Source organism: Colias croceus, chromosome 6, assembly GCF_905220415.1.
Source record: "Colias croceus chromosome 6, ilColCroc2.1".
NCBI lineage: Eukaryota > Metazoa > Arthropoda > Insecta > Lepidoptera > Pieridae > Colias > Colias croceus.
Window position 1 is genome coordinate 3,196,689 of NC_059542.1, and position 25,257 is coordinate 3,221,945.

At 33.2% G+C, this 25,257-nt stretch overlaps 1 protein-coding gene across 1 annotated transcript in view; it reads left to right on the forward strand.

Annotated features, from left to right (window-relative positions):
* The window catches only part of LOC123692812 (protein qui-1), a 124,100-nt gene that overhangs the window by 48,627 nt on the left and 50,216 nt on the right, over positions 1–25,257 (forward strand). Inside the window, exons 2-15 of the mRNA XM_045637608.1 lie at positions 3,297–3,456; positions 5,826–5,905; positions 7,236–7,358; positions 8,712–8,881; positions 9,938–10,092; positions 10,879–11,047; positions 11,166–11,325; positions 11,488–12,232; positions 12,306–12,449; positions 13,852–14,052; positions 15,204–15,382; positions 16,219–16,365; positions 19,447–19,565; positions 20,512–20,687. Coding sequence (XP_045493564.1) covers positions 3,345–3,456; positions 5,826–5,905; positions 7,236–7,358; positions 8,712–8,881; positions 9,938–10,092; positions 10,879–11,047; positions 11,166–11,325; positions 11,488–12,232; positions 12,306–12,449; positions 13,852–14,052; positions 15,204–15,382; positions 16,219–16,365; positions 19,447–19,565; positions 20,512–20,687 — 2,680 coding nt within the window. The 5' untranslated portion in view covers positions 3,297–3,344. The remainder of the gene's footprint in view (positions 1–3,296; positions 3,457–5,825; positions 5,906–7,235; positions 7,359–8,711; positions 8,882–9,937; positions 10,093–10,878; positions 11,048–11,165; positions 11,326–11,487; positions 12,233–12,305; positions 12,450–13,851; positions 14,053–15,203; positions 15,383–16,218; positions 16,366–19,446; positions 19,566–20,511; positions 20,688–25,257) is intronic.

Below are 25,257 nucleotides of genomic sequence, written 5' to 3' on the forward strand. Positions count from 1 at the left end.
GTCTCGTCTTTAATATTATAGCTATGGATCTGAAATAATTATGAGTTAATTGTATGCCCACACATTCCTAAATTTATATTATGACCCTTTGCGAAGGATATCACTTCTATAAAATATTCATGTTGTTGATAAATAATAAACACAGGCGAACATATTGATTTCATTATAATATTCATGATTGTATGTTCCTCTTCAATTTTAAACATTTACAAATATATCATACCCATTTAAAAATAGTCCGAAGAACATTAAGCGAGGTACTTCATTCAAAAAATTTTGATTAAAATTTCGTGCAAAAAGAGTAAAAAGTAATCAAGTCAACACATAAATCTCTACCAACGTTGAAAATGTATAAAATATAAATGAATTATAAGCATGAAAACGGCTCCCAGAACTAGCTACGTTACAAAGCCCGATCGATATTGGGTGCACGCTACAGGTGTTTCTGCCATAGGCTGTTTACTTTAAACTTTCCATTTGTATATTTAGTGTATTCAACATGTATGCACTGGGAATTCCCTTTTGTTTTATAACTGTATTGACCGCAAATATGAGACGTGTGAGCCTTTGCCTCGCATAATAGGGCTTTTACATTATATTGTGTTTCTGGTTTTTTCCTTGAAAGTGTTGTTTATTCATTCAGAATTTGTGTTACTGGGTTTTACTATGAGGGATTCTAACTATGCGCAGAATAATTAGAATCCCTAGAACTTTTTCTTGTTTGAACTCAGTTCATTTATCGGTATGCAGTATACGTTGAACTGCAATAATTAGCTTTGATCTTGGTTAGACGTGTTATTATGATCGCATTCAAAATCATTGGTGAAATTGGCCGTATACTTCTACATAATATGAACTTTTAGGTAAAGACCATTAAAAAGATAATTCTGATGAGAAAAATGCAATTATGAAAGTAAATTGCCTATCAGTGTTTCGAGTATGTACTGGTTTCAATTAACATTGTTTTACTGCGTAGAATGTAGCTGTAGATACGTAGTATGAGCTCCTATTATAATACACTAAGTTATTTAATAGCCTACATACTACCCTATAATTTACACAGAATATATTTCATTATACGCCTATTTCAAATCGGCAGGAACGTAATAAATCAACATCTCTATCTCAGATACCATTAACACGCAATCCTAGTTTAGGAAACATACTTAATATGCTATTATTGAGTCATTTCCGCTTTTTTTATTAGTCTTCAATTTATTGGGCACTTTGTATTACAGTAAAAAATAAGTGGGTGAAATGTTTTCCACCTAATAAAGTAGAACAACATTCATGCAATGAGTTTTACTTCGATGTTTTTCATATTATAAAGTTTAAAACCACTTCAATCGTATTACATTCTAAAACACTCATATAGATTAAAATATTACTATGATGATATGAAAGAACTTGTATAACAGCAATACAATAAACTTGATACAAGTGCTACCTCAAACCACAATGAATATAGTGCTATGAGAACGATAAAAACACAATAAAGATGATTAAATATTGCAAGCTATTGTGCCCGGGCACTTCAGGGCTTATGTTGAAAGAATAATACAGTATTCATGTTTTCTGGCACGTGTACATAACTAATTCATTATTTTGAGTACATAATTCCGTGGGATACATTTGGGGCATATGTTGCTTTGTAAGTGTACCAGCTTCGCAGTAGGTAGGTACATATTTAATGAATGGAAAGATGAAGGAGGATGTGTATGCGGAAAGGACCAATTTACAATTATGTCAAAATATAATAAATGGATTGCAGCTTATTAAATATTTTGCGAATCATTGTATTCGACATTAAAAATGAAATGGATAAATTTTTGGCGAAAAGTATTAATCAAAATGTTATAGATCAGCTAATGTACCCGAAAGCATACGCCGCAGGTGCTTATAAAATACCCGTAAATTACCCGCTTCTGAATAATTCATGAGATAATTGCCTACTTTTACGTTGTTGCGTGCCATCTGGTGAATTCTAAGGATCTGTGTAATTTAAGGATAGATGCAAGCGTAGATTTTTATATCGAAAAGTTTATAAAGCTTACCCTCGTTAAAAGTTCTTATTGGTTTATTGATTGAAAATACTCTGAAGAGGGATTATTTGTAAGTACGTATTGAAAATTGCGAACCTTTTTGTTACCTTCAATAGAAATACGTGAGACGTGCGTATCACTGTGCGTGTGTTTGAATGTACGTGTGCACCGCGTTTTTCTGTGTTTGGAGTAAAATTATAATGAAATTTAATCCGCAATGCAATTAACTGAAATGGGTCTTATTATTGACCGGCTGCCAAAGGGAAGGACTTAATTCTATTTAAAAACCTCACCAGCCTGATTTGCCCTAATATCCGATTTATAACTAAATAGCGTAGGTAATATTTCAATGTAGGTATTTTTTTTGTTAATACCTATTGTATTAGTGTAATGCGTAAATTTTTGTAGGACAAAGTGCGTGTCACTTATTAGCCTCATATGATAGAATAGCATAAGGAGGGCTGAATACAAACAAAATTTACCTCATGCTGGGAGTATCGGTCTCAATTGTTACTTCGTTTATTTCACGTAGATATAACCCGTATGTTGCGAGAAGTAAAAGATCATTTATCATTTGTTACCTACAGCACTACACAGTATCAGTACCTATTGCAGAATCATAACTGTCTAGAGATTTGTTTTCATCTTTGTATTATATATATTTCTCAACTGTATATATTTTTCAAATAAATAACGTTTAGCAAATGTAAATACATACTATTTTTTTTAAATACTTAGTATAATGATGTTTTTCACTAAGCTTCTTTGGATAAGCTTCGGTTGAAGGGAATATTGGCAACGTATATTAATTATTATAATGAAAGGTACGGTAAAGGTAATCTTTACAAAGCGAGTGGGAGATTATACGAATTTCCGTAACGGAAAAGTAAATAGACGGGATCTATAGTTGTGATGAAACGTGTTAAAAGGAAGTTAATTGACAAATTAAGATAATCTCATCAAATACCTAAGGAAATAATATTTGGAATGACTTTCTGTATCAATGTTAATGTGATAAATCGGTTTTTCTATTTCGGATAAATTTGTTGAAATTTGTGATGAAAAGTCGATATTGACTAAAACCCACTTAACTGAATATTGGGGAATTCCTTTTCTACAATTGGAACGTAGGTAGTAATGTAAAGAACAAGAAATACTACATACAAGCTTTAAACTGTATCTATCTTTCTTAGGGCTTAGATCAGATTAAGACCTTTTCATGGCGTCAATACAATAATATCAATTTTGTTACAGTGTCCCGAGTATGAGTGCGGGGTGAAGTGAGGCGAGGGGCGGGGCGCAATGAGCGCTCCGGATCCTTTAGTGCTCCAAGCGCTACAGGGTTTCACCCAGGAGAGCGATAAGTGGCCCGGAGCACGCGCTGTCAAGATCTACATTGCGTCGCTTTATAATGGTAGGTGGCCAATAAAATAAAACATAGCATAAAAAAGAGTGTGTGTTCCGAGTACACGTGTCAGAAGTGTTCTTTGGCAAGATTCAAAGATATCAAAATCGTCGCCTTACTCCATGACGTGACGGAATTACCATAAAGCCTTATGAATTTTCACTTTAACAATCAATAATATTTCATATCCTTCTAAGACGGTTACCTTTTGACAATTTGATATTAAATTTTTCATCTTACAAACTAAGCAAACAATGTATTCAATCGTACATCAAAGTATAACGATTTCAACTATAAAATACAGATAGAGCCAAAAATAGCTTTCACAACGCTGGCCCGTAATCCTACCCAGCAAATCCATTTCATCTCGGAATTATCACATTAATCGCTCATTTCATAGCTTAAACCAAAAGATCAAAATAAAATAAGCATTTCGTTCTAAGTTTCGTTCATTCAAATAATAACATCAACATTTTTGATTTCCCACTATTTTGGATGTAGCTAATATTTTTGCAATAATTGATATTTAAAATAAGTATCACTAACCTTTTTGACTCGTCGTTTGATGTGGTTAAATTAATTACCGCCTTATTTTACATAATATCTATTTATATAATAAATGGAAATAATTAATTTTATTAAAATTGATAGTTTTAAGCAGTGTTCACATTTAACACATTGTTATCGATTTCAAATGCTTATTCTACTTTATTCTACCTATCAAGGTTCCATAGGGCATAGAGCATAGAACGCATTATGGACCTACAGATAAAAAATATTTTCAAGATTATAATATTATTGTTGTATGTTCGAACTTAATGCAATAAAAAGGAAATATAAACTGAACTTTCGAATTATTATAAGAAAATTTGAACAATATATTTTCAGAAATAGAAATTAATATTTATAATTGGCCGTAGATAACCAAAAAGGATCCAACCCACAAAATGTTACTTTTGAGTTATTGAAGTTTGAAGTTTAACCTGTGTTTGTTCATATAAAGACTTGCTTGTGTTAATTGCTTCTTAAGGAAAAGTGTGTGTGTCAATGTATATTTTATTCTTACAAACAAATTTTATTGAATTTAGTTTTATTTCTTGAAATATTCAGCTAAATGTGTGTTAGGATCCTTTTTGATAAAACCTATTTTCAATTATGATAAGTGAATTTTCATTTCGCAAAAACGATTCAAAGTAGCTAATTGCTACTAAGATCCTTATTTTTTTTTAATTTCGTAAATAAAACAACTAACTTTCAATTTTTTTTTTCATTATTTATATAAAACATATTAATTCTATCCGATTTACTATTCTTCTTCGTGTGCAAAGTCCGGTTCATCGCCATATCTACATCGTCATGAAGTCTTGGATTGCCCCCTTGGATTGATTTATAGAAATCCAGGCAGTATTTAGATAAATAGTCAAAGATTGACTCCAAATCGTCTAATTGGGCTTTTCTTTAACATTTGGCCATAGTCATTGAAAATCATTATCAGATACCTCCGAAGATTTACCTTTCGAGCCCGCCCATACATACAACTTTTGCATCGACTAAACTGATCTGTCGAGCTGTATTCTCCTCTAGAATTCAACATGACTAAACTGTTTAGTCGATGGAGGTGCGCATACAATCGATTTCAGTCTTAATAATTTATATCCCCAACAAACCTTACAGTCTTCTATAGGCAATTCTTGAATGAAGGTAATAAAGATCACATGAGCGCGTGATCGATAGTTGTGCGTGTAATTTTTTTTTTGTTACTTCGACATGTTCGTCAGCTTCGTAAATTTTTTCAGGTATTTTCGAAGTGCTTCTATTTTAGAAAAGTCGGTATAAAAAAGGCAAAGATGTGTGACCCGATCAAGATACTTGGAGTGTGAACTTAATGCATGCCTAACGCCTCAAGCTTTAAATACATAATATTCAGTCTATCCAAATGTTCTGAATCGTTTTTGTTATTAAACCAGTATACATTTCTACAAAATTCAGTTTAACAAAAGAGATCCATGCTTTCTGAATCTTTTTAGTGATTTATCTATTGCATCATAATATCATAAAAAATTAAATATCTAAAAGGATCCACATGCTTTTGGATTTTTTTAAACATTTTAGTTTTGTGTTAGTTTCTTAGACTGAGCGTTTTACAATATGATCCAAGAAGAATGGATCGTTTTTACGAAACTAAAATATGGCTTCTCCATACATGTGGGTTGGTACCCAGTGTCAATTTAACGTCAAAATATTCATATTTTACTTGGATTGTTTTTGCTAATCGAAAATATAGACCTAGACGAGCAGTTTGGTATATTTAACTCATTTTCGGTCATGTTGTGGGTTGGATCCTTTTTGCTTATCTACGGCCAATTAATGAATAACAGATTTCCGTGAAGAAAGGCGACAGACACTTGAATTGGTCGGGCCTGAGTTGCAGTCCACGTACGATGATCGATATATCGAGGTGAGTAAAAAGATTTTTTTTACATAAATAATTTATTATAGAATAAAAAAAGTTTTTAAGATCACCAACTTACCACTTATTATATTTAAATGTCAATTTACTTATACTTACACTTTTACTTACACATATTTAAAAAGATCCTACAATAATCATATAACTTAATCAAGAATTTAATAAATAGAAAACAAATGTTTTAAAAAGTTACTGCATTATTCACCAGCCGAAAATAAATGTACGCATTTAAAAAAAATGACTCGATAGCAAACCAAATGTCAAAAAGAAAAAAAAAATTACAAATCGCGCGGCGCGCCATTTTGGCGGGAACGTAGGGGCTATGGCGTCCGACGTGTAGCAGTCGTAAAATATTTTTACTTTTTACGGAGGTAAGAATCTTTAACGTGAATAACTTGAAGTATTTTGTTTAATACGACATTAATTTGCTTTCGTTGTTGTATTTGTAAAATGTCGTTGAAAATACTTGTACATTATCCAAGCACAAAATATATTGGGCATTCTAAAATTAATGACGGCGTTACGTAAAATATGTTTAGTAGAGAATTTATTACAAAAGTTTGCGTTGGGATATCCGTTACCAGCACTCGGTATTGTACAAACTTGGGGTCCCCATTCCAACTTTACTACCGCATGAATAGTAACAAATATTTAGCTAAAAGGACGTGTCCACTATTTATGGAAGGTAGGTATACGTGATTCTGCTTTACGACCTTAAAACAAATACAATGTAGGTATTTATGTTAGCTTGGGTCTAATGTTAAAGTTTTCGGATTTGTTATTTATTGGATAGATTTTATAAATGTATTGTTATGTTATGTAGTGAGATTGGTAGTCTTTATATACGTGATTCTGCTTTACGACCTTAAAACAAATACAATGTAGGTATTTATGTTAGCTTGGGTCTAATGTTAAAGTTTTCGGATTTGTTATTTATTGGATAGATTTTATAAATGTATTGTTATGTTATGTAGTGAGATTGGTAGTCTTTATATTTGAAAGTGTTAACGTGTAAGTTTTAATAATTAGGGTAGAAGTAGGTTCGGTAATTTAAAATTTAATTCAATTCAATTTAATGATATTACAGTATTACAGTTAACGAAAATATTCAACTGAATTAACGATCATACCTAGGTTTACTTATGTATCAGATATAATGAAAGTTACATTACTTACACACATACGATGCTAAACTCTGTTCCAACTTTACCATCAATGTACTTATACAAAAACAAAACGAAAATGTTCCAACAACGTACAAAAACTAAATATTGAGAATGTTTGAAGTAAAATATTAGGTATAATGTTATATACTTAGATCGAGTTCGTGGATATGCACTATGGCACGGACGGCGGCGACGAGGCTAATCCCGCGCTACTGAGATATCATCTCGACGAGATACGATGCTGTAATCGCACCTCTAAGGCCGGGTATTTTCTGGTAAGGCTTAATTTCATGTAATGTACGTCATGTGTTATCAGTTATGGTTAAGTTTGTTTGAGAAGGGTTATCTTGGCTTGATTACGGGAGAATATTGAAATATGGTTTCCAAATATGAGCCAATTGGTAGGTTTTAAAAATTCAGTGTTTTGTACATTGTAGGTAACATTGTGATTATGTTTGTTTCCGTGGTTATATTATGATATCTAGTAATAAATGTAACACCTGTTTTAATTTTTAACAATATATTATAAGTAGATAAAATCCAAAGACTTGTTTAAAGAAAATAAGATTTCGCACAAAACATCCTTTCCGTAAAATAGAACTTAAAAATATACCCTTGGATGATGAAATTCGCGGAAGCAATTAATACGTACCAGCATCAGCATTTTGGGATTTTTCGCACGCTTTTGTTTACTGCTCAGCTTTTAAAATCACCTTGTCAGCCATCGCATGGAAAACAATTCTCTTGGCGAGAATTCGATAAACAAATTTTAGGATAACGAGGTAAAAATAGGATATGAAAAATTCTATTTTTATGTCGTTAAAATATTGTCACCTATATGCTATTAATTAAATGAATTTAAACATAGGCATTGTAAATATGCGTACAATGAATAAATTCGGACTTAATAAGTATATAATGTAGTGTAAATTGTAGCCTGTAAGACCTATAGATTTAATAAGTTTAATTACACAGTGTAGGTAATTGCACATAATATAAATCTTGAATACAAGTTAAAAGTATCAAGAATGTTTGCTTCAAAAAGAACTTCCAAAAATGCATGATGAGACGTAATTACGTAGTGTAGATATTATTTATGACTTTGTATACTTTTAAAAAGTTCCAAACAAATGTAAAAAAGATTCAACGTTTTATGGTTTCGAGTTTGAGGATAATTGTTTTGTGGATATAAATGGTTATATTTCTTTGATAGCTTTATTGCGAAATCCATCTTGATAGATTAATTAGCGTCTAATGCGGTTTCCAGTTGATTGATTGCATTTAATTACTTCAAATATTTTGAACGATAATCTACTTTACGAGTTTAATTCTGTTTTTGAATTAACTAAGGGAAGGTTTCGGAGTTGTTGACTAATATCGTTAACCGTAAACTTATTTACATTTTGTGTAACACACCATATAATACATATATTATTATAGTAGTATAATAATTTGTGTTTAATAAAGATATCATCTTTTCGCACTAATTTAACCTTACATTTCTTAAATTCTAGATCTAATCATAAGCATTTCTAAATATATCATTGTGACTTAAAACTGTTATCTCTTTATGTATTTATTAATATAACCAAAAATCCACAAATAAGCTAAAATATGCCTTATTTCAGTGCCTAATCGGTGGCGAAGCGTCATCATACCAACCAGTGCTACCATTCAATATACCCCAAGACACATTTGAACAATTAGTACAACATGACTCTGCGCAAACTGCTCTCATTCGAGCTTGTTACAAAAGCAATGACGATGGATCCTACCAACTGGAGGGCGATGACAAATGGTAAGAATATAATTATAGTATCGATAAATGACCAGACGCTTTTATTTGAAATGTGTAGGTGGGTATTTCTAATTTCATCGGTCAAGATCATCGCGTATCGTGGAAATAACTAGAGTAAATTTCCCGATGGATTGTTAGGAAAAGTACTGTGTTATGTTCAATTGTGAGAAACAATAAGCCGGAGTACTCAATCTTCTTACGTATGAAATCGAGAGGCGAAAAAATACTAGGTTTAATAATAATTTTATACGCTTTTCACTCTTTCTTAATTTAAATTACATCGCAAATAAATAAATATCTAATCCCAATAACATATTATAGTATAAACAGCATAAGTAACTCACTTATAGTTTCCTTAGCCTAAATGTATTAACCTACGACATTTTTCCCTGACTCATTATCATCTGACCCAACGTTTAGGGCGTAACAATTTACGATCATTTCCCTGAAATGAGATCCGTTTACTCAGCGGGATCGTAAAATCGGTAATTTATAGGTGACTCCGCTATCTGTACATAAATATTGCTACACCTTAAGATCTTTAAGGTTATCTTTTATTGTTAAAAAGGTTCCGTTGGGCGGGATACGAAAAGGTACGAGTGAGATTGCGTGCATTATTCAATATGTTGACCCTTGCCAGAATTACTTTTTTGCTTATACAGAAGGTAATATAATCTGAATTTACGTAGGCTCCGCCGTTTTCCCCTATTAAATGAAGATGTTTCGTATTCCCAAAAACATCTTTTTCTATGATTACAATATAGTCATGCCATCCGAACCTTTTTTGATTACACTTTTTTGGAACAAATTTCAATATAGGAATAAACAGAGTATGTAGGTAAGGTATTTCTTTCATGGAAAAAATATTTACAATGAATACCTTTTTTGCCTTTCTATTTATCACTGCCTAGATCGTTGTTATGACAGGTAGGATAAGGGAATATTCTCTTTTTCACATCGTAATACACCAATAGTATTTATTACCTATGTAATAATCTTAATATTATTAAAATAAATACAACAAACTACTAACTAGCAAGCAAAACTTATTACCAGGTACAGCAATTTACTGGACCGTGAAGAAGAGCGAAAACGTCTGTGCACAGTTCAGAAAGCATTTAATACCCTAGCCCTCGAAGCGTATGATGCTGGAGCGAATGTTGCAGATTTGTTGCGAAGCCCCGTCGAAATACAGTGCGAACTAGCCTTGGGTGAGAATTAATATCTATTTTTTTGTATTTTTTAATTCTTAATAATGTTTTTTGTGGGTAATTCTATCGAAACTATTTGCAAAGTTTAGATATAGGTACTTAAATTTCATGTCTCAGTAATAAATTTGTCTGCACGATTTATATTATTTTTTTCTGAAAATGTAAAAATATATTAAAATGAAATACAATCACAGCATTGTGCAATAGACTTGCAAATAAAGTTTTTAAAAGCGGAATCGTAATTATTATAAAAGGCTGTCATTTCTTGTATTCGGAGAAACTGAATGGTTGTTCAAAACAGCGTAAAAAGAATCTATCCTGAGTTCTTGGAGCGAATGAAATAGCGTTCAATTCATTGCACTTGTTGATTGTGCAGCGCCGGTGCGGATTAAATATTTGTGATAAATCCTAATTAATATTCGATAAATTGAGTTAACGGATTAAATAAAATATCGCACGTTTATACATAATGTTGATATTTAAAAACATGAAAATCAAATTATATATTGATTGAATCGAAATAAATTAATATATTAGGAATAAGAAATGATATTTGGATATTGTTTTTTTTCTTATCGGTATAAAATATATTTTTCAAATGTGCCTTATCAATCTCAATATCAATCACCTATTGACTGAAAAAGTAGGTAATAACGTCGTTCTAATAACAACCATCTAACGAAAAGTTTACTTACAAGCCAAATATAACCTTTAACCTATTAGATAAAATATTATTTATTTTTTAAATTAAGAATAGAATAATAATAAATTAATATTTTGTTACAGATATCCTCAAAAATGGCAAACACCCGAAAGGTTTGATTGTTGCACTCCGAGAGCTTTCCCCATTAGAACCAGATGATACGAAATTAACAGTAATAGCTCATGCTAGGTTAAAAGCGCTGCAAGAGAAGATAGAGGACACCCTACCTGACTCTCATATTATTAGGCTAGAGTTAGTAATTTTTACCTTTAGAGCTTAATAAGAAATATTGCTAATTACTCTTAATAAATGTTATGAAGAAATTGTTTTATCATTTGCAAAGTAATAAGTTTTGGTTTCGAAATTGTAGGGCGTCATCAGCGGATTCCTCACGAACGGACGGTGGTTCAGATATAGAAGAGAAATTGTCACCGTTCCGAGAAAAACTGCAAGCCGTAGTCAGCTCTCTGATCGATGACAGTCTTAGTACTGAGCCCGATCAGGGGAAAGGAAGGAAAAAGACTGTTCAGGTAATTTATATGGATGCTAGACGTTAGACGCTCGACTTAATAAATGACACCTACCTGAACGAAATGTTCGCCTTTACCTTACCTTCAAAGACAAAGAAATTCCCAGTTTAACCGCGTATTAATCCAACAGGAATTTATGACGTAATAGTTTTTCTTTTACAGGAAGTATTTTTGGAACACATCACTCATCTTAGGCTATGTATAGAACAAAATAATCAATATAAAGTCACCGTTAAACAAATAAACGAAGCCGCAGAAAGCATACTGTCTAATGCCAAAGAAAATTATGAGAATAGATCTCGACACCCACCCGTGTTAATATACGGACCAGACGCATCCGGAAAAAGTACACTACTAACACATTTGTACTACAAATGCGAAGAGATATTTCCAAAGCCAGTGTTGAGGATAATAAGATTTTCAGCATCGACGCCCAGATCGGCTTACAATTTGGAGCTGCTGCGAGTTATTTGTCAACAAATGTCCATTATTCTAAACATTCCAGAAGGCTATTTGCCTAAAGATGCGAGTTTCGACCCACTGTACATTAATAATTGGTTCCAAAGTTTGCTCAGGCGTTGTGAAGATATGGAGAACCAGATTCTATTGATATTTATAGATAATGTGCAAAGAGTGAATCCTCTTGAATGTGATATAGTGACTGGATTATCGTGGCTACCGATGTCCTTACCGAGAAATGTGTTTCTAATTTGTACGACTGCTGTATCTTTGGAACAGTTGCAACTAACACCGGCGCAGAAGGAGAAATTCAAAGTGCAGAGTTGTTATTATTTGTTAGAAGCGCTCGAGGAGATGCCGGAGAACGATAGTTCCGGCGAATATATCGATAGTGCCTTTGATAATTTAGAAGCGGTCTTCGGAGCTAAGGCATTTAGTAAATTAGCAGGTAATTATTTAACTTTCCACAGTCGTCTGGAATATCATCACAAATTAACAAAGTTTATGCCATTGTGTTGTAGGTTATATAACTTGTTCGGAGTTCGGTCTCACGGAACTTGAACTGTTGGAACTTTTGATGCCGACGAGCAACAGTGAGGCCGTTATAACGCTCAAGGACGCTAACTTCAACTTTTCTACTTTGTGTGTCGCCAAATACATGATGAGTATGTAGTTTTTAAGTTTTTTTCATTAATTTTACGTTAAGCTACTACGTTACTTGCATGTGGTGTTAGCCTTTAAGTAGCTGTTGCATTTATATAAATTATTTTGTGTTCTTGTTTCTGTATGTATGTGTTGATGTAAACAACTGTTGGCTGACCTTAATTAAATAAATAAATGAATTACTCTAATAAGTAATCTGAAATTAGTAAGTAAAATCCACGAAATATGAATTCTTCTTAAAATATATTTCAATAAATTTCCTTTCAACTTCATGAAAACAGTTTATTATATTTAAAATCAATTGACTGTGAAAACACATCAAGTGCTCTGGATTGAGTTACTTTGCGAACTTAGCAGAAACGCCGTTCATTTGTTCATTTTAATAATTCACTTAAATAAAATTATTGAATGGTATAATTAAATAGGAGCAAAGTTTCAACAACGTTGTTATAATAATAATCAAATCCTCAAAGGCATGGTCTACTCGGAATTCAATTTATTGAGTTTACTGGGAAATTGACGAAAAATATAGAGTAGGTATATTTTGTCAAAGATGTGTGTTACGTCTGAAAGCAACTTGAATCTTTGGATCATTAAAAATATCGCTCATATTGAAAACAGAAATAAGTAGTGTCACAGAAAATGTTTGAAATAAAACAAATGTATCTAACATATTTACTTGGAATACGTAACGATTTCAAATGAGGGCTTTTATTTGACAGCAATTTGGGTTTGTAAATACATATCGTTTAGTTACAACACAACATGAAAAGTACGTAACTACAATATAAACGTACGATTAATGTATACGAGTATTATTATTTAACTGTAATGAATATAAGGATGGATTTATTTTTACCTCAAACAGAATTAAACAATTATACTATTGAACTATTTTTAGCATCCGTCTTATAAGGGACCATTTTGTACGTTTACGTAAAATACGTTTCTTAAACCAGCTTCAATTCCACGGATGACCGACTATGCCAAGTGAGTTAGAATGAAGAAATTACGGTTGTATTTGTTTTATAGCACTTAACATGAGCTTCGTTGCGAATTAAATCAAAACCTTACAATATGAAAGCAAACAAAAAGGCTTTAATGTTACAGTGGGTTAATTATGTATCTGGGAAAATTAAAAAATTTTGTTTTCCTTTTCAACAGTTTTCATTCTAAGAATAATATTCACAAAATACGTGATTGTTTATTTTTGTATTTCATATAATTAACCTCAACCAAATCCACGCACGCCACTGCTTCGTACGCGTTCAGAGTATAATATTATATATTTTATATCTAGATACAAAATCGAAATCTAAACAGTTTTATGATATTATACGAAACACTAAACACTACACAATTACTATATTATACGACAATAATTCCAACACTATCTCCAATCAGAAACACTAATCAGCGAGAACGTAGTATCGGGCCGTAGCACATGGCGGTGGCGGGCCGCGTCAGCAAGCGCCCGCGCGCGCCGCCGCTACGTGCGCGTACAGAGCGCGCTACGGGACGCGCATTCCGACCTCGCGGCGTTGCACTTCGCCGGGTTCTTGTGTGACCCGGATGATGCGGATACTTCGGAAGCGCAAGAACCGGGTAAGATATTTGGGAAAGGTCTTTGGAGGCGCATTAACCGGGTAAGATATTTGGAAAAGGTCTTTGGAGACCCAAGAACCGGGTGAGTTTGGGAATGTGGGGACATTTGGGAATGTTTTGACATAATGTGCATTTTGCCGGCTTCTTGTGTTGTGTGTAGCGGATGATGCTTAGTCACAGGAACCGGGTAAGATATTATTTGGGAGGTATTGAGTTTGAGATGGAAAATGCGTGAGAATTCGGGAGCATTTTCAGATGGACCGTGGACTCCGAAATCGGCTTTCCTGTGTGGTTCAAATGACGGGGATATTTTGGAGGCGCGAATTTTCAAATTAATGATTTTGAGTTGAGATTATCATAAAGTGTATTTCGGCTATATTATTCGAATTTATACATATCACAGTTATGTAGTTATAGCTGTTATATTATAACTTAAACGGCAGAATGTCAGTCGCCTTCATTTCTTACAATTTAACAGCTTGTTTTGAGTTACATTGTAATCTTACGGGGCCATTATCATAGTGAAATAGATTTAAAATGCATTTGTCCCATAAAGGAAATTTGGACTTTATTTACAAAGCGTATCTTTTCGGGCTTAGAGGAATACGAAATTTTAAATCCCATATAGTAAGATAGTTTAGAGATTCAAGAAGCAGATAAGAAAACTTTAAAAACATTTTATTCGGTTGAGTAATCTCTTATGCTTGCGAGAGATTTCCCTGAAACTTCGCTGTGCTAGTTCCTTACATTACTCCAGTACAATGGTTATGTTACTTGTCTGATAGTATTCACATCTTGAAGCATTACTGTTTAAATTACATTTGTATAATATATGTGAATAAGCTAATTCTTAGTATAACATGACGATGATAGAAATTGGGAAATTATTTATTAGTATATTGCCTACACTTTGCAATTATAAGGTCCAACAATATTTCGTACTATTTTAAATTCACTTATATTTTCTCCTAGGTTGTGTAGACGACGATGACGAATTACTAGACTCCACACTATTCCATAATGACATGTAGAGAAGTCCTGGCTTCACTTCCTCTTGGCAGAAATTATTAGTTTTACCTTTTACATTCTGCCCTAATATGAGCTCCAGTAGATTCTGATAACATTGATAGTCATTTAATATGTTCGTATAGGTTGTGTAGACGATGACGACGCATTACTGGACTCGACTCCATTCCACTCAGCAAGCAGAACGGCTGCTGCGTTTACACAACGGCATGTGGAGGAATCCTGGCTTCACCTCCTCTTGGCTGGGGACTTTTCCAAACTGAAGGATTTGACTGTGTGCAACTTTGACTTCTTGTTGGCTGCTGTGAGTTGAATTTTATTTTAACAGATTAGTTAGGAGTCAATTTTATTAGATTTAAACGATATTTATACTACGCCTATCTAGTTTAGAGTTTAAAGCAGTTTTATAGTGACACATTTTATGCGTACAGAGGTTTAAATTTTTGTTATAAGTCTGGTGGAAAATTTTGAGAAGGGTATTTTTTATTTATTTTAATATTGATAATTTTAGTAATAGTGTTAGATTTGACATTCATAATTGAATCAACGATCAAAGTGAGTTATTTCTATAGCTTAAATTTGAGTGATTATAATGAAATTGTTAAATTATTAATTATTGATGAACATCATTAAAATCCTCTTACGAATAATATTTAAGCCTGAATAGCGCCGATAAAATATTTGAGTTAGACGGCTTAGTAGCCGTTTACATATTCGATCCAAGCCACATTTATTATTAACACAATAATTGTAAATATTGAATATCGAAAGCTTAAGCGATAGAAAACCTTATTTAAATAATATTTAAGTGAAATACAATATGTTTATTATGTAGCTTCAATTGTGTTTTTAATTTACCGCAACCTTTGTATTAGATACTTAAAAGTGTAACTGCGTAATATCTTATAGGTACGAGCTTTCCGATCGTGGCTTCGCCCGCATTGTCTATAACTTACACTTTACTTCCAGTAACTATTAGATATATCAAAACACTACGTACGTTGTTACCTAATAAGCGAACCGACATCAATACTATACTATCCATATCAGTTCAAAATTTATTGATATCTCCCATAAGTACGAAATGATTCGGGTACATTTAACAATTACACCCTTTATAGTATTTCAATTATTCACCAGGTACAAACAGTGACAATATCCTACCTCCGCTGTATACTGGAACACGTGCGTTGCTACATACTGGACAGAGACGTGGAACTTGTATATGGAGCAGTTCGTAAAGCAAGCGATATACTGACCAGAGACCCGATGCAATTAGGCGCTCAGGTTGGTAGTATAAATTGTTTCTAGAACTTTCGAGAACATTGATTAGAATTACGATGCAGTTGGGCGCTCAGGTTTGTATGGAATTCTTATGGCTTCTAGAACTTTCAAGAACATCGATCACTCCGATGCAGTTGAGCGCTCAGATTTGTAAGGAATTCCATTTCATTCTAGAACTTTTAAGAACAATACTGACCGAATACAGTCGGGCTCTCATTTGTATGGAATTCTAATGGCTTCTAGAAGTTTCGAGAACAGAAATATCTATGTTAAGCTTTCTGATTTATGACTGAAATATTTTTCTAGAACTGTCTAGAGCAAGAATATCCACGAGTGTAGGAAGTATTTGCTTTATATTCTGTAATACAAGTTGGTTGGTTGGTTGAATCAAATGGTTTCTGGAATTGCGATGACAGAAATTGCATCAAATAATGAAAAGCTTCAATGTCATTATTATTATTCATTATTTTAATAAGCTTTTTATTTGATTTTATTGATTATATATTGACACGTATGTTAAATAATGTAATTTTAATCTTTGAGATTGTGAGAACTTAATTACTTTCAAACAAATAAGTTCGGTAATACTTTGTAAATTAAATTAATATTTGTAGTTTATATAAATGTGTCGAAAGTAATTCGTTTACAAAGTTGGGTGAAACTTTCTAGACCAATTAAAATTAATTATTTTTAAGAAGTTTACTGCTTAGTAAGTGTAGACTTAATTTAACGCAAAATTCAATTTGTGACTTAGTTATTTAAACAGGTAATTTGATTTATAATAATTATTTTCCATTTATTAAATACAAAGACTCTCAATGTTTAAAGAGTTTATTACTAATTGATTATTATTTTATTTTTATTATATCTATTAATAAATTGTTAATCCGATTATTCATAAGCGTTAATAACTTGCTTAATAGCTTTGCCACTAAACCTAGCGATGAATTATTTATTGCTTGTTTACCTTCGAGTTCAAAATTTCGTCCTACATCCAAGCGATTTGATCGCAACTTATAAACTTATCTAATTTAAAGCCTAAGTTACCGTATGAAGTTTCTATCTAACTCCTTTTAAGCTTAGAAGATTCACGTCGGATACGCTTAGTTTATGCTTGTTTTAAAAGACCCTTTTCTCTTATCTATTTGAACGGCGGCAGTTAGTTAATTGAATACGATCTTTATCTGGATAAATCGCGGCAGTTACTCTCAGGGAAATGGAATGTTCCAGAATGTTTATTGTACGTCAAACAACGAGCAACAAAACTAATACCGAAAGTACATGGTATTCGAGGGTATTGGAAAAGTACGAGTTCCACAAAGGTGGGGCGGTGTATTTGAATGAGACCACGATTGTATTGAAAAAGTAATAAACGTGGTATATTGCGTTCTGTGAAAGCTTTCCATTTCCGCTGTCGTCGCCAAGTTCCGCCAGGTCGGTCATGTTCGTTTATACCTACGTTATTCGCTCGTCCAGATGTCAAATTCAATATAGCGTCCTTAAAATAGCTGGACAAAAATATTTACTTGTGTATTTTATATAACCTTGCTTTCCAGAAACATTTCAGTTGTTATAAAGGCCCTAACATTGACATATTGTTATTGGCCTAATATTCTTACATTTGTTCAAAATCTTATTATAGGCAAAACATGATTGTAAAAGTATTAACACCTAATTTTGAAGGGCGCTTGGGCATTTATGTACCTATTACACTTTAAAGACAACCTTTAAATAAAAATGCAGCAAAGTACCCATAAACAAGTATACTCACGCTCTAGAACCATAAAGATTGACACGCTCTGTTTTTCGATTATAAATTCAATCTTGTAAGGAGAGTAAGGGATTTTTATTTCAACGAGATTGTCTGTATTGTGACATATAGATCTAAATAAATAAAAGTGTTATGTGATAGATTTTATTTGATATTTAATTGAAAATTACATTGAAAATTGACTACCAAATGTTAGCCACCTAATATATTTTAATTACTTAAACATGACATTGTATTACTAAATGAAATTAAATATATAATATTAAATAATCTAAGATCATAATGAATGAAATTTCATGTTTGTTTTTGATTGATGAAATTTAATCGACAAATTCAATGAGAATTTTGATAGCGCCTTGTTTATAATCTGTATTGATAAACTTTTATACCTGATAGTAGTATTTATTCTAATCCGCAACTTCATCTGCGCTCAAAAGAGAATATTTTTTCCCAATTCTGCAACATTTTTGATGCTTCGCTTCATTGACTGAAGCGTGATGTTATAAAACTTATACAGGCTAAAGCCTACCTCGATAGATGAACTATCCATCACGAAATTTATTTTTAAATTCAAACTGTAGTTTCTGATATCAATCAGCTTAAAATAATTCGCAATAATATATTCAAATTGCTCTCTTTCTTTCTTATTCTATTCCTTGATATATTTCCGTATTGAGACATTGAATGCGTTGTATTGTATAAGCAACAAGTCGAAGCTGTAATAAATTCAGATAACGCATCCGTACTCCGACGTGACTTAGATAGTCTTGAATACGCTTTCTAAAGACATGCATATTTACCTATGTCATTTGTGATATGTTTCAATGTGAATACCGTTTATGAAGATTCATTGAACGTGCCAAAACTTTTTATTATGATTTAATAAATATAAAAATACTTACTGATTCGTTTTTTATTTCTTTATCAGCATAAAGTTTAAACCGTTACTTTAATACGATTCTGCTTTAATTTAAATCTTTTCTGCTAAGTTTAATAAAATTGAAAACCAACGTAGACGATGAAAAAGGCAAACTTTGGAGATGAAAAATGATGACGTTTCTTTCTATTTATCTTTGCAGTCAAATTATGACTTATATTTTGCGACTTTTTTTTTCTAAGCAATCGTTTTTTACATTGAGTTATCCTTAATTATAATATGGAACTAATGAAATATCATTTAAATCAATAACTCAGTTTCAACAATAACAAAACCAACAAAAACTTAAAACATACCGGTATAGTACGTACCTATTAGTTTAGATTATTATACAATATTTATTCCTATATAATATCACATCTATACACCTACCCAGATCATAGCGTGGCTCCGACCAGCGGTGGCCCGTCGAGGCGTTCTGGCGACGCTCGTGACAGCTGCCATGGCCTGGTGCGATGGTTATGACAAGCCTTTACTGGTCCCGTTGAATGGATGGTGAGTTATAGAATATTGACCTCATTGAATAGGACTTATGTAATAGTGTTGTGAATAAAGGTTGTTATGTTTAAAAAGGATATAACATGTTAAACTAGAAAAAAAGGTTGCATACCTACCAAGGCTTAGTTAGCATGCTTATATTAAATTGTTATGAAGGTGAGTTTATATTAAAGACGTGAATGTGACATAAAAATTTAGAAAAATAAAGCAAAACATCTTAATAACCGTTGTTAGATATTTTCTTGTATTTTAGTCTTCTCTTCACGTAAGTACTACGATGACACATTTTATATCGTATCGTCGTTTTACAATGCAGATCTATTGAATACCTATATTTTTCATCGCGATACGTGAAGTGAAACACGTGTGTAAATTGTAAAATACGAAAGTCGATTTTCTATCATCAAGCATTCATATTTTAGCATGGAAAATATTGTAGATTGATTATATCTAATTTAAAGTTTAAAAGCTCATGTCAATGACCATGACCATAATCTTTGTCACTAAGTAGGTATTTTACGTAGTGTGTATATATGCAACGTGTATCATTAATTCATTAATTCAATAGATAATAAATATATAAAATCTATTCTATTTAAATGATACCTAAATAAAAAAAAGACTTGTGGCACTCTGGGACTGCCGCGGTAAAGCTATTGCATAGCATACCTTCAAGCCACACTTTCGCCCTTCGGAGTGGGGAGCATAAGGTTTTTTCGTTACGGAATTTCTGGATTCGGTCCCCGCGCTCAAGGCCCGCGATAGAAGCTATGCAATAGCTTAATAAAATGTTGATTGCAACTTATTGAAGTTCCTTACAAATGCACCAATAGACGGATCCACACAGACCCCTTTTTACGCAGCAATTACTATGCAAGTCTGTCCGCTTTGTGAGGACTGCCAACCAGAGATAACAGTTAAAAAAATGAATGATTGTGCCCAGGCTGCACCCGCCAATCGCGTCCACCGTCCGCGTGATGTCGGTGGGCACGGGCGGCGGGGCGGGCGCGCGGCTGCTGCAGCTCGCGCCGTCCCGCCAGCACCTCGTGCTCGCGCCCTCCGCCGGCGACCCGCAGCTGTGGCACGTCATGTCCAACTCGAGAGTGCACACGTTTAAGGGTAAGTGTACACATTACACATACATATACTCAACTGGCTTTCCGCTCGCGGCTTCGCCCGCTTTGTCCAAAACCCAATAAATAAATAAATAAAAAAGAGTTTATTTTCTCACATCAGTTAATAATATAAGTTAACACATTTTCAGTACATATAATGTGTGAGACTGGAGATAAAATATATAGTATATAGATACTTAGGGTAAGTGTACACATAGGTACATAGCTTTCCGCTCGCGGCTTCGCCCGCTTTGTCCAAAACCCAATAAATTGTATAGTTATATACTAAAACCTTCCTCGAGAACCACTCTATCTATGTATTAAAAAATCCGTATCAAAATCCGTTGCGAATTTAAAGATTTAAACATACAAAGTACAAACTGTTATAGGGACAGAGAAAGCGACTTTGTTTTAGGGTCCGTTCACACAGACCGGCTCTGAGAGGAGAGCAGATTCTTATCACGATGAAAACAGAGTTTTTAGTATTTGTAACTTAAGGTTTATTTTTGCGTGTGCACTGCTTTTGACATTAAGAATGCTTGAACGCGCTTGGTGTGAAATAATAAGAGGAGCTGACCGGCTCCGATCGCGTACTTTTTCTCGTTCGCGCAGCCGTTCAGCTCCGATTACATTCGCATCCGCTTTCAGATAGCTTCCAGCTGGTCTATGTGAAATAGTTGACGGCTCCGCTCCGACCAACTCCAAGCGTATACGATCCGGTCTGTGTGAAAAGAAAAATGCGCGCCGATGCTCTCCGAGCCTGTCTGTGTGAACGGACCCTTATACTAAGTAGTGATGCATACGCACATACACATTCACACGTTCAAGCGTACACACACACACATGAACGTGCACACACACGCTCGCGTCCACACGACATACACAGACTTCACATGCTCGCATGCTCGCATGCAACTGCGCGAGCTCGTGCAGCTCTACGCGAAAACAAATACACCAATATATGCAACTTTGTACGACTTCAAGGTAACTTATTTATTTATTTATTTATACTCTTTATTGTGCTGCCAAAATACATAAAATACAAACTTAAAACTTATTCTAAAAGAAAAACAGCACATAAGGCGGCCTTATCACTCAAGAGTGATCTCTTCCAGGCAACCAACTGATAGAAGGATAAATAATAAACTTTACACAATCACACACCAATAGCATCCACAGATAAATCTAGGTTATAAGGAAACTTATAAAAAATGGATTGAGAAAAGAAAGAAATTTGCCATAACGAAAACACTAGGAGTCGATATTTGCTAATTTCACATTTGTATATTGACATTTCAGGTATAATGTAAAAAGAATACGAATCCAGTATCAGATTGCTAACTTATAAGCACTGTGAATATAGAAGTCACTCAAAGTTTTGACAATTCCCAAAGCTATAGTCGAAACATGCTACGACATTAATTATGAGCAGACTAAAACTTACTTTCCATAAAGTTCGACACATACCTACCTAATAATATTATGAGGTAGATAGGAAAATTTACCAATTGATCATGAAATTCCAATACTTTCACCATAATTCCTGTTGATTGAGCGTCTATTATATACTTGGTTTTCAATTTAATTTTCTCTTCGTAAAGTAACCCTACTTTCATCAAGAATTTTCTGATTATATGAAATTCTCGTTTTATTCTTAGTTTAATTAAACGTGAATCATTTGTTTTGAAAATTAATTCATCGTTAGGGTTTACATAATTTTATTAAATCAGCATCAAATTTACCGAAACATTCTTCCTGTAGCGTCAGTACAATTCGTTTCAAAAATGAAATTAAGAGCGCAAACCTTTCGTGGAAAAACAAACCTCAATTGAAATAATTCACAATCCGTGTTACCCTTAATTTATTTAGCTGTTGGAATTTTTGTTCATTCATCAAATCCTGCTTGCAGTTAATTAAGTTGCCGAGGTTTCATTACCCAGTAAGTTTCAGTTTATGTTCTTGAGCGGCGGGCGGCAGATCCCTTAGTCGGTTGTGGGCTCTGTAAATTTGCAAAACAAGGGTTAATCCAAGATTTCACATGATCTGTATACGTACCCCGTTAATGTATTTTAATTTAGCAACGAGGATTTGGGTCTGTTTACTCGACCGAGGTGACATTTAGTGGCGCGTCCACCATTTTTATTTTTCTAATGTCCCATTTTTTGCCGCGGGAAGCGATGTGTTTGTACAATGGCGACTTTCCCGGGAGACTTAAAAGAATAAATTTACATAATATTTTTATAACTTAGCCAGAGAAAGATTGTCTTTTGCAAATCGTTCGTTCAAACGGTTACCTACTTTTATAATATTATTGTAAGGAGAACAAAAATGGATTTGAAATGAGGAGATATCTATACTTTTGTATATTCGGCCTCATTTCACCGGGTACTTAAACGGCCCTCCAATTATTTAGATGGTGGGATTAAATGCCGTTTCGCACACCTGCCGTCTGAAATTGAAAATCGCTATTGTGATTGCTTTCTAGTAAAATAAGACTCTTAAGGTCATAATTTACATCAGTAACAATAAATTGCGTTCGGTTCTGACTACTAATACCACCTCTTTGTTAAATTAAATTTAAGTCTGTGCTTGTTCGTTTAACGAATTTACTTCGTCGCGTACCTATGAAGTAATTTTCCTTGACTTCTCAGCTCTGTCAAATAGGTACATAGGCACTACATAGGCAATATGCAGAGCAAAAATACTAAACTTGAAAGAAACAAGAACTAGTAAAGGCAGTATCAATTTCCAAGATATCTTCAGAATAAATTCGTATTCGTCGTCGATAGACTTCACTTCTAAAATATTACTTTCAAAGTCAGCTCAGAACTAAGTACATATAAGTACGTAGGTACTCTTTTAAATTATTTATTTCATTTTTAACGAAGTACATTCAGTCAGCTGTAGCAAATTAATAAATTTGAGTATTAATTACTAGCCTTTGTGCTGAACGACAGCTTAATTTAAATTATATTACTCGTAAAAGGGAAACAGTGGAATCGCATTAAATAAAGGATAATTAATTGCTTTATGAGGTATCTTAAAACAAGCATATGATTGGAGTTTTTTTATACTTTTACAAATTTAATTGATTAAAAAAAAATATATTTCGTCCGGCTTTGAATGTCATCTTTCAAATCCAAACACTGCGTTTAGAATATTTATCATGACTACAGCTGGATATCATTTAATAACTTTATTATTCATTTTTATAAATAAAATTCACATATTGACAAAACTACAGAAAGTATTTTCATTTTATTACACATCACAAAAGAGCTCCGTACTTCATATTACGACTCCGAAAGAAACTTTTTCAAATATAAATCAAAGTTATTTCATAAAACCCCGGTTCGGGAGTGTTTCAAATCAACAGAGCAAGCAAAACTGTGCCCAAATCTATTACTAACTTATCACCGATTCGTGAATGAGTTTCACAAAGTTCCTGGAGCCAATCTTTTCTTATGATCAAATGAAGTTGAGGTCTACATTTTTATTCCACGAAAGGGTATTGGCAGAATAAGACGCGAAAAATACCCAAGGTTTAAAAAAGGAAAAAGTTTGAACACGACGCTCTTTATGCTAGTAGCTGTAGCTAGTTGGTAGTATTTAAAAAGAACATTAATTGTTGGCTAAATTATTTATAACATTAAAAACACATTATTTTTATAACATTCAAGTTAATAAAAAAATATATGTTTCATCTTAAATGAACACAATTTAAAACAATATAACAACGTTACAACGCTTTAATGGGACACGTGATGAGCTCCATGGCTTTAAAAGCGTCGTTTATGTGAGAAACAGAATCAAGTGAGCATGTAATTGCTTTAGAAGCCTTTCTCGAGTTGCGAAGTTATCGTTTTTTATTCCTTACGCCCTTGTTTTGTGTGAAACATGGAAAAGGAGTGTATAAGACAAGTCGTTATGTTTTTTTTTTTGCTTTTATACTAACAAGTATTTATTGATTACTAGCTGTTGCCCGCGACTTCGTCCGCGATTACGTCGTTTTTCGTCATTCGTCGTTTAAAAAAAAATACGTGACACTTTATTTTTGAATGTTCTTAATTATTGTCTCTTATAAAATTTAACTACATTAAAATTGAACACTGATAAGAAAATCTTAAAATCTAAAGACAACATGAATGAATGTGATTTAAATTCTACATTACTTAGTATTTCAAATAATAATCTAAATTAAATGTAGATTAATAGTTTGAGCGCACCATTATAGAATATGTACCTAAGTATTAAATTACGTCAGTATACATAGTAACTTTACTAAAAACACGATGACTTTCTTTCGCGCTCGGTACCACAAACTAAGCATGTTTGTGGTACGTGTCCCGCGTCACTTGACCCCCCGCGAGTTCCCCTCCGTTGCTATGCGAAAATACATTCGTTGCTCTACTGTAGGAAAAATTGTAATACTGTGGCCTGGGCGTTATAACACGTCCAGGGAGTTCCTGAGTGCCGATATCACCATCTTGAGGAAAAGCTTCTAATGTCGATTTAAAACTGCATACATACGAATTAACCTGTTAAATATTGATTTCTTGTATTCCACTATTCGT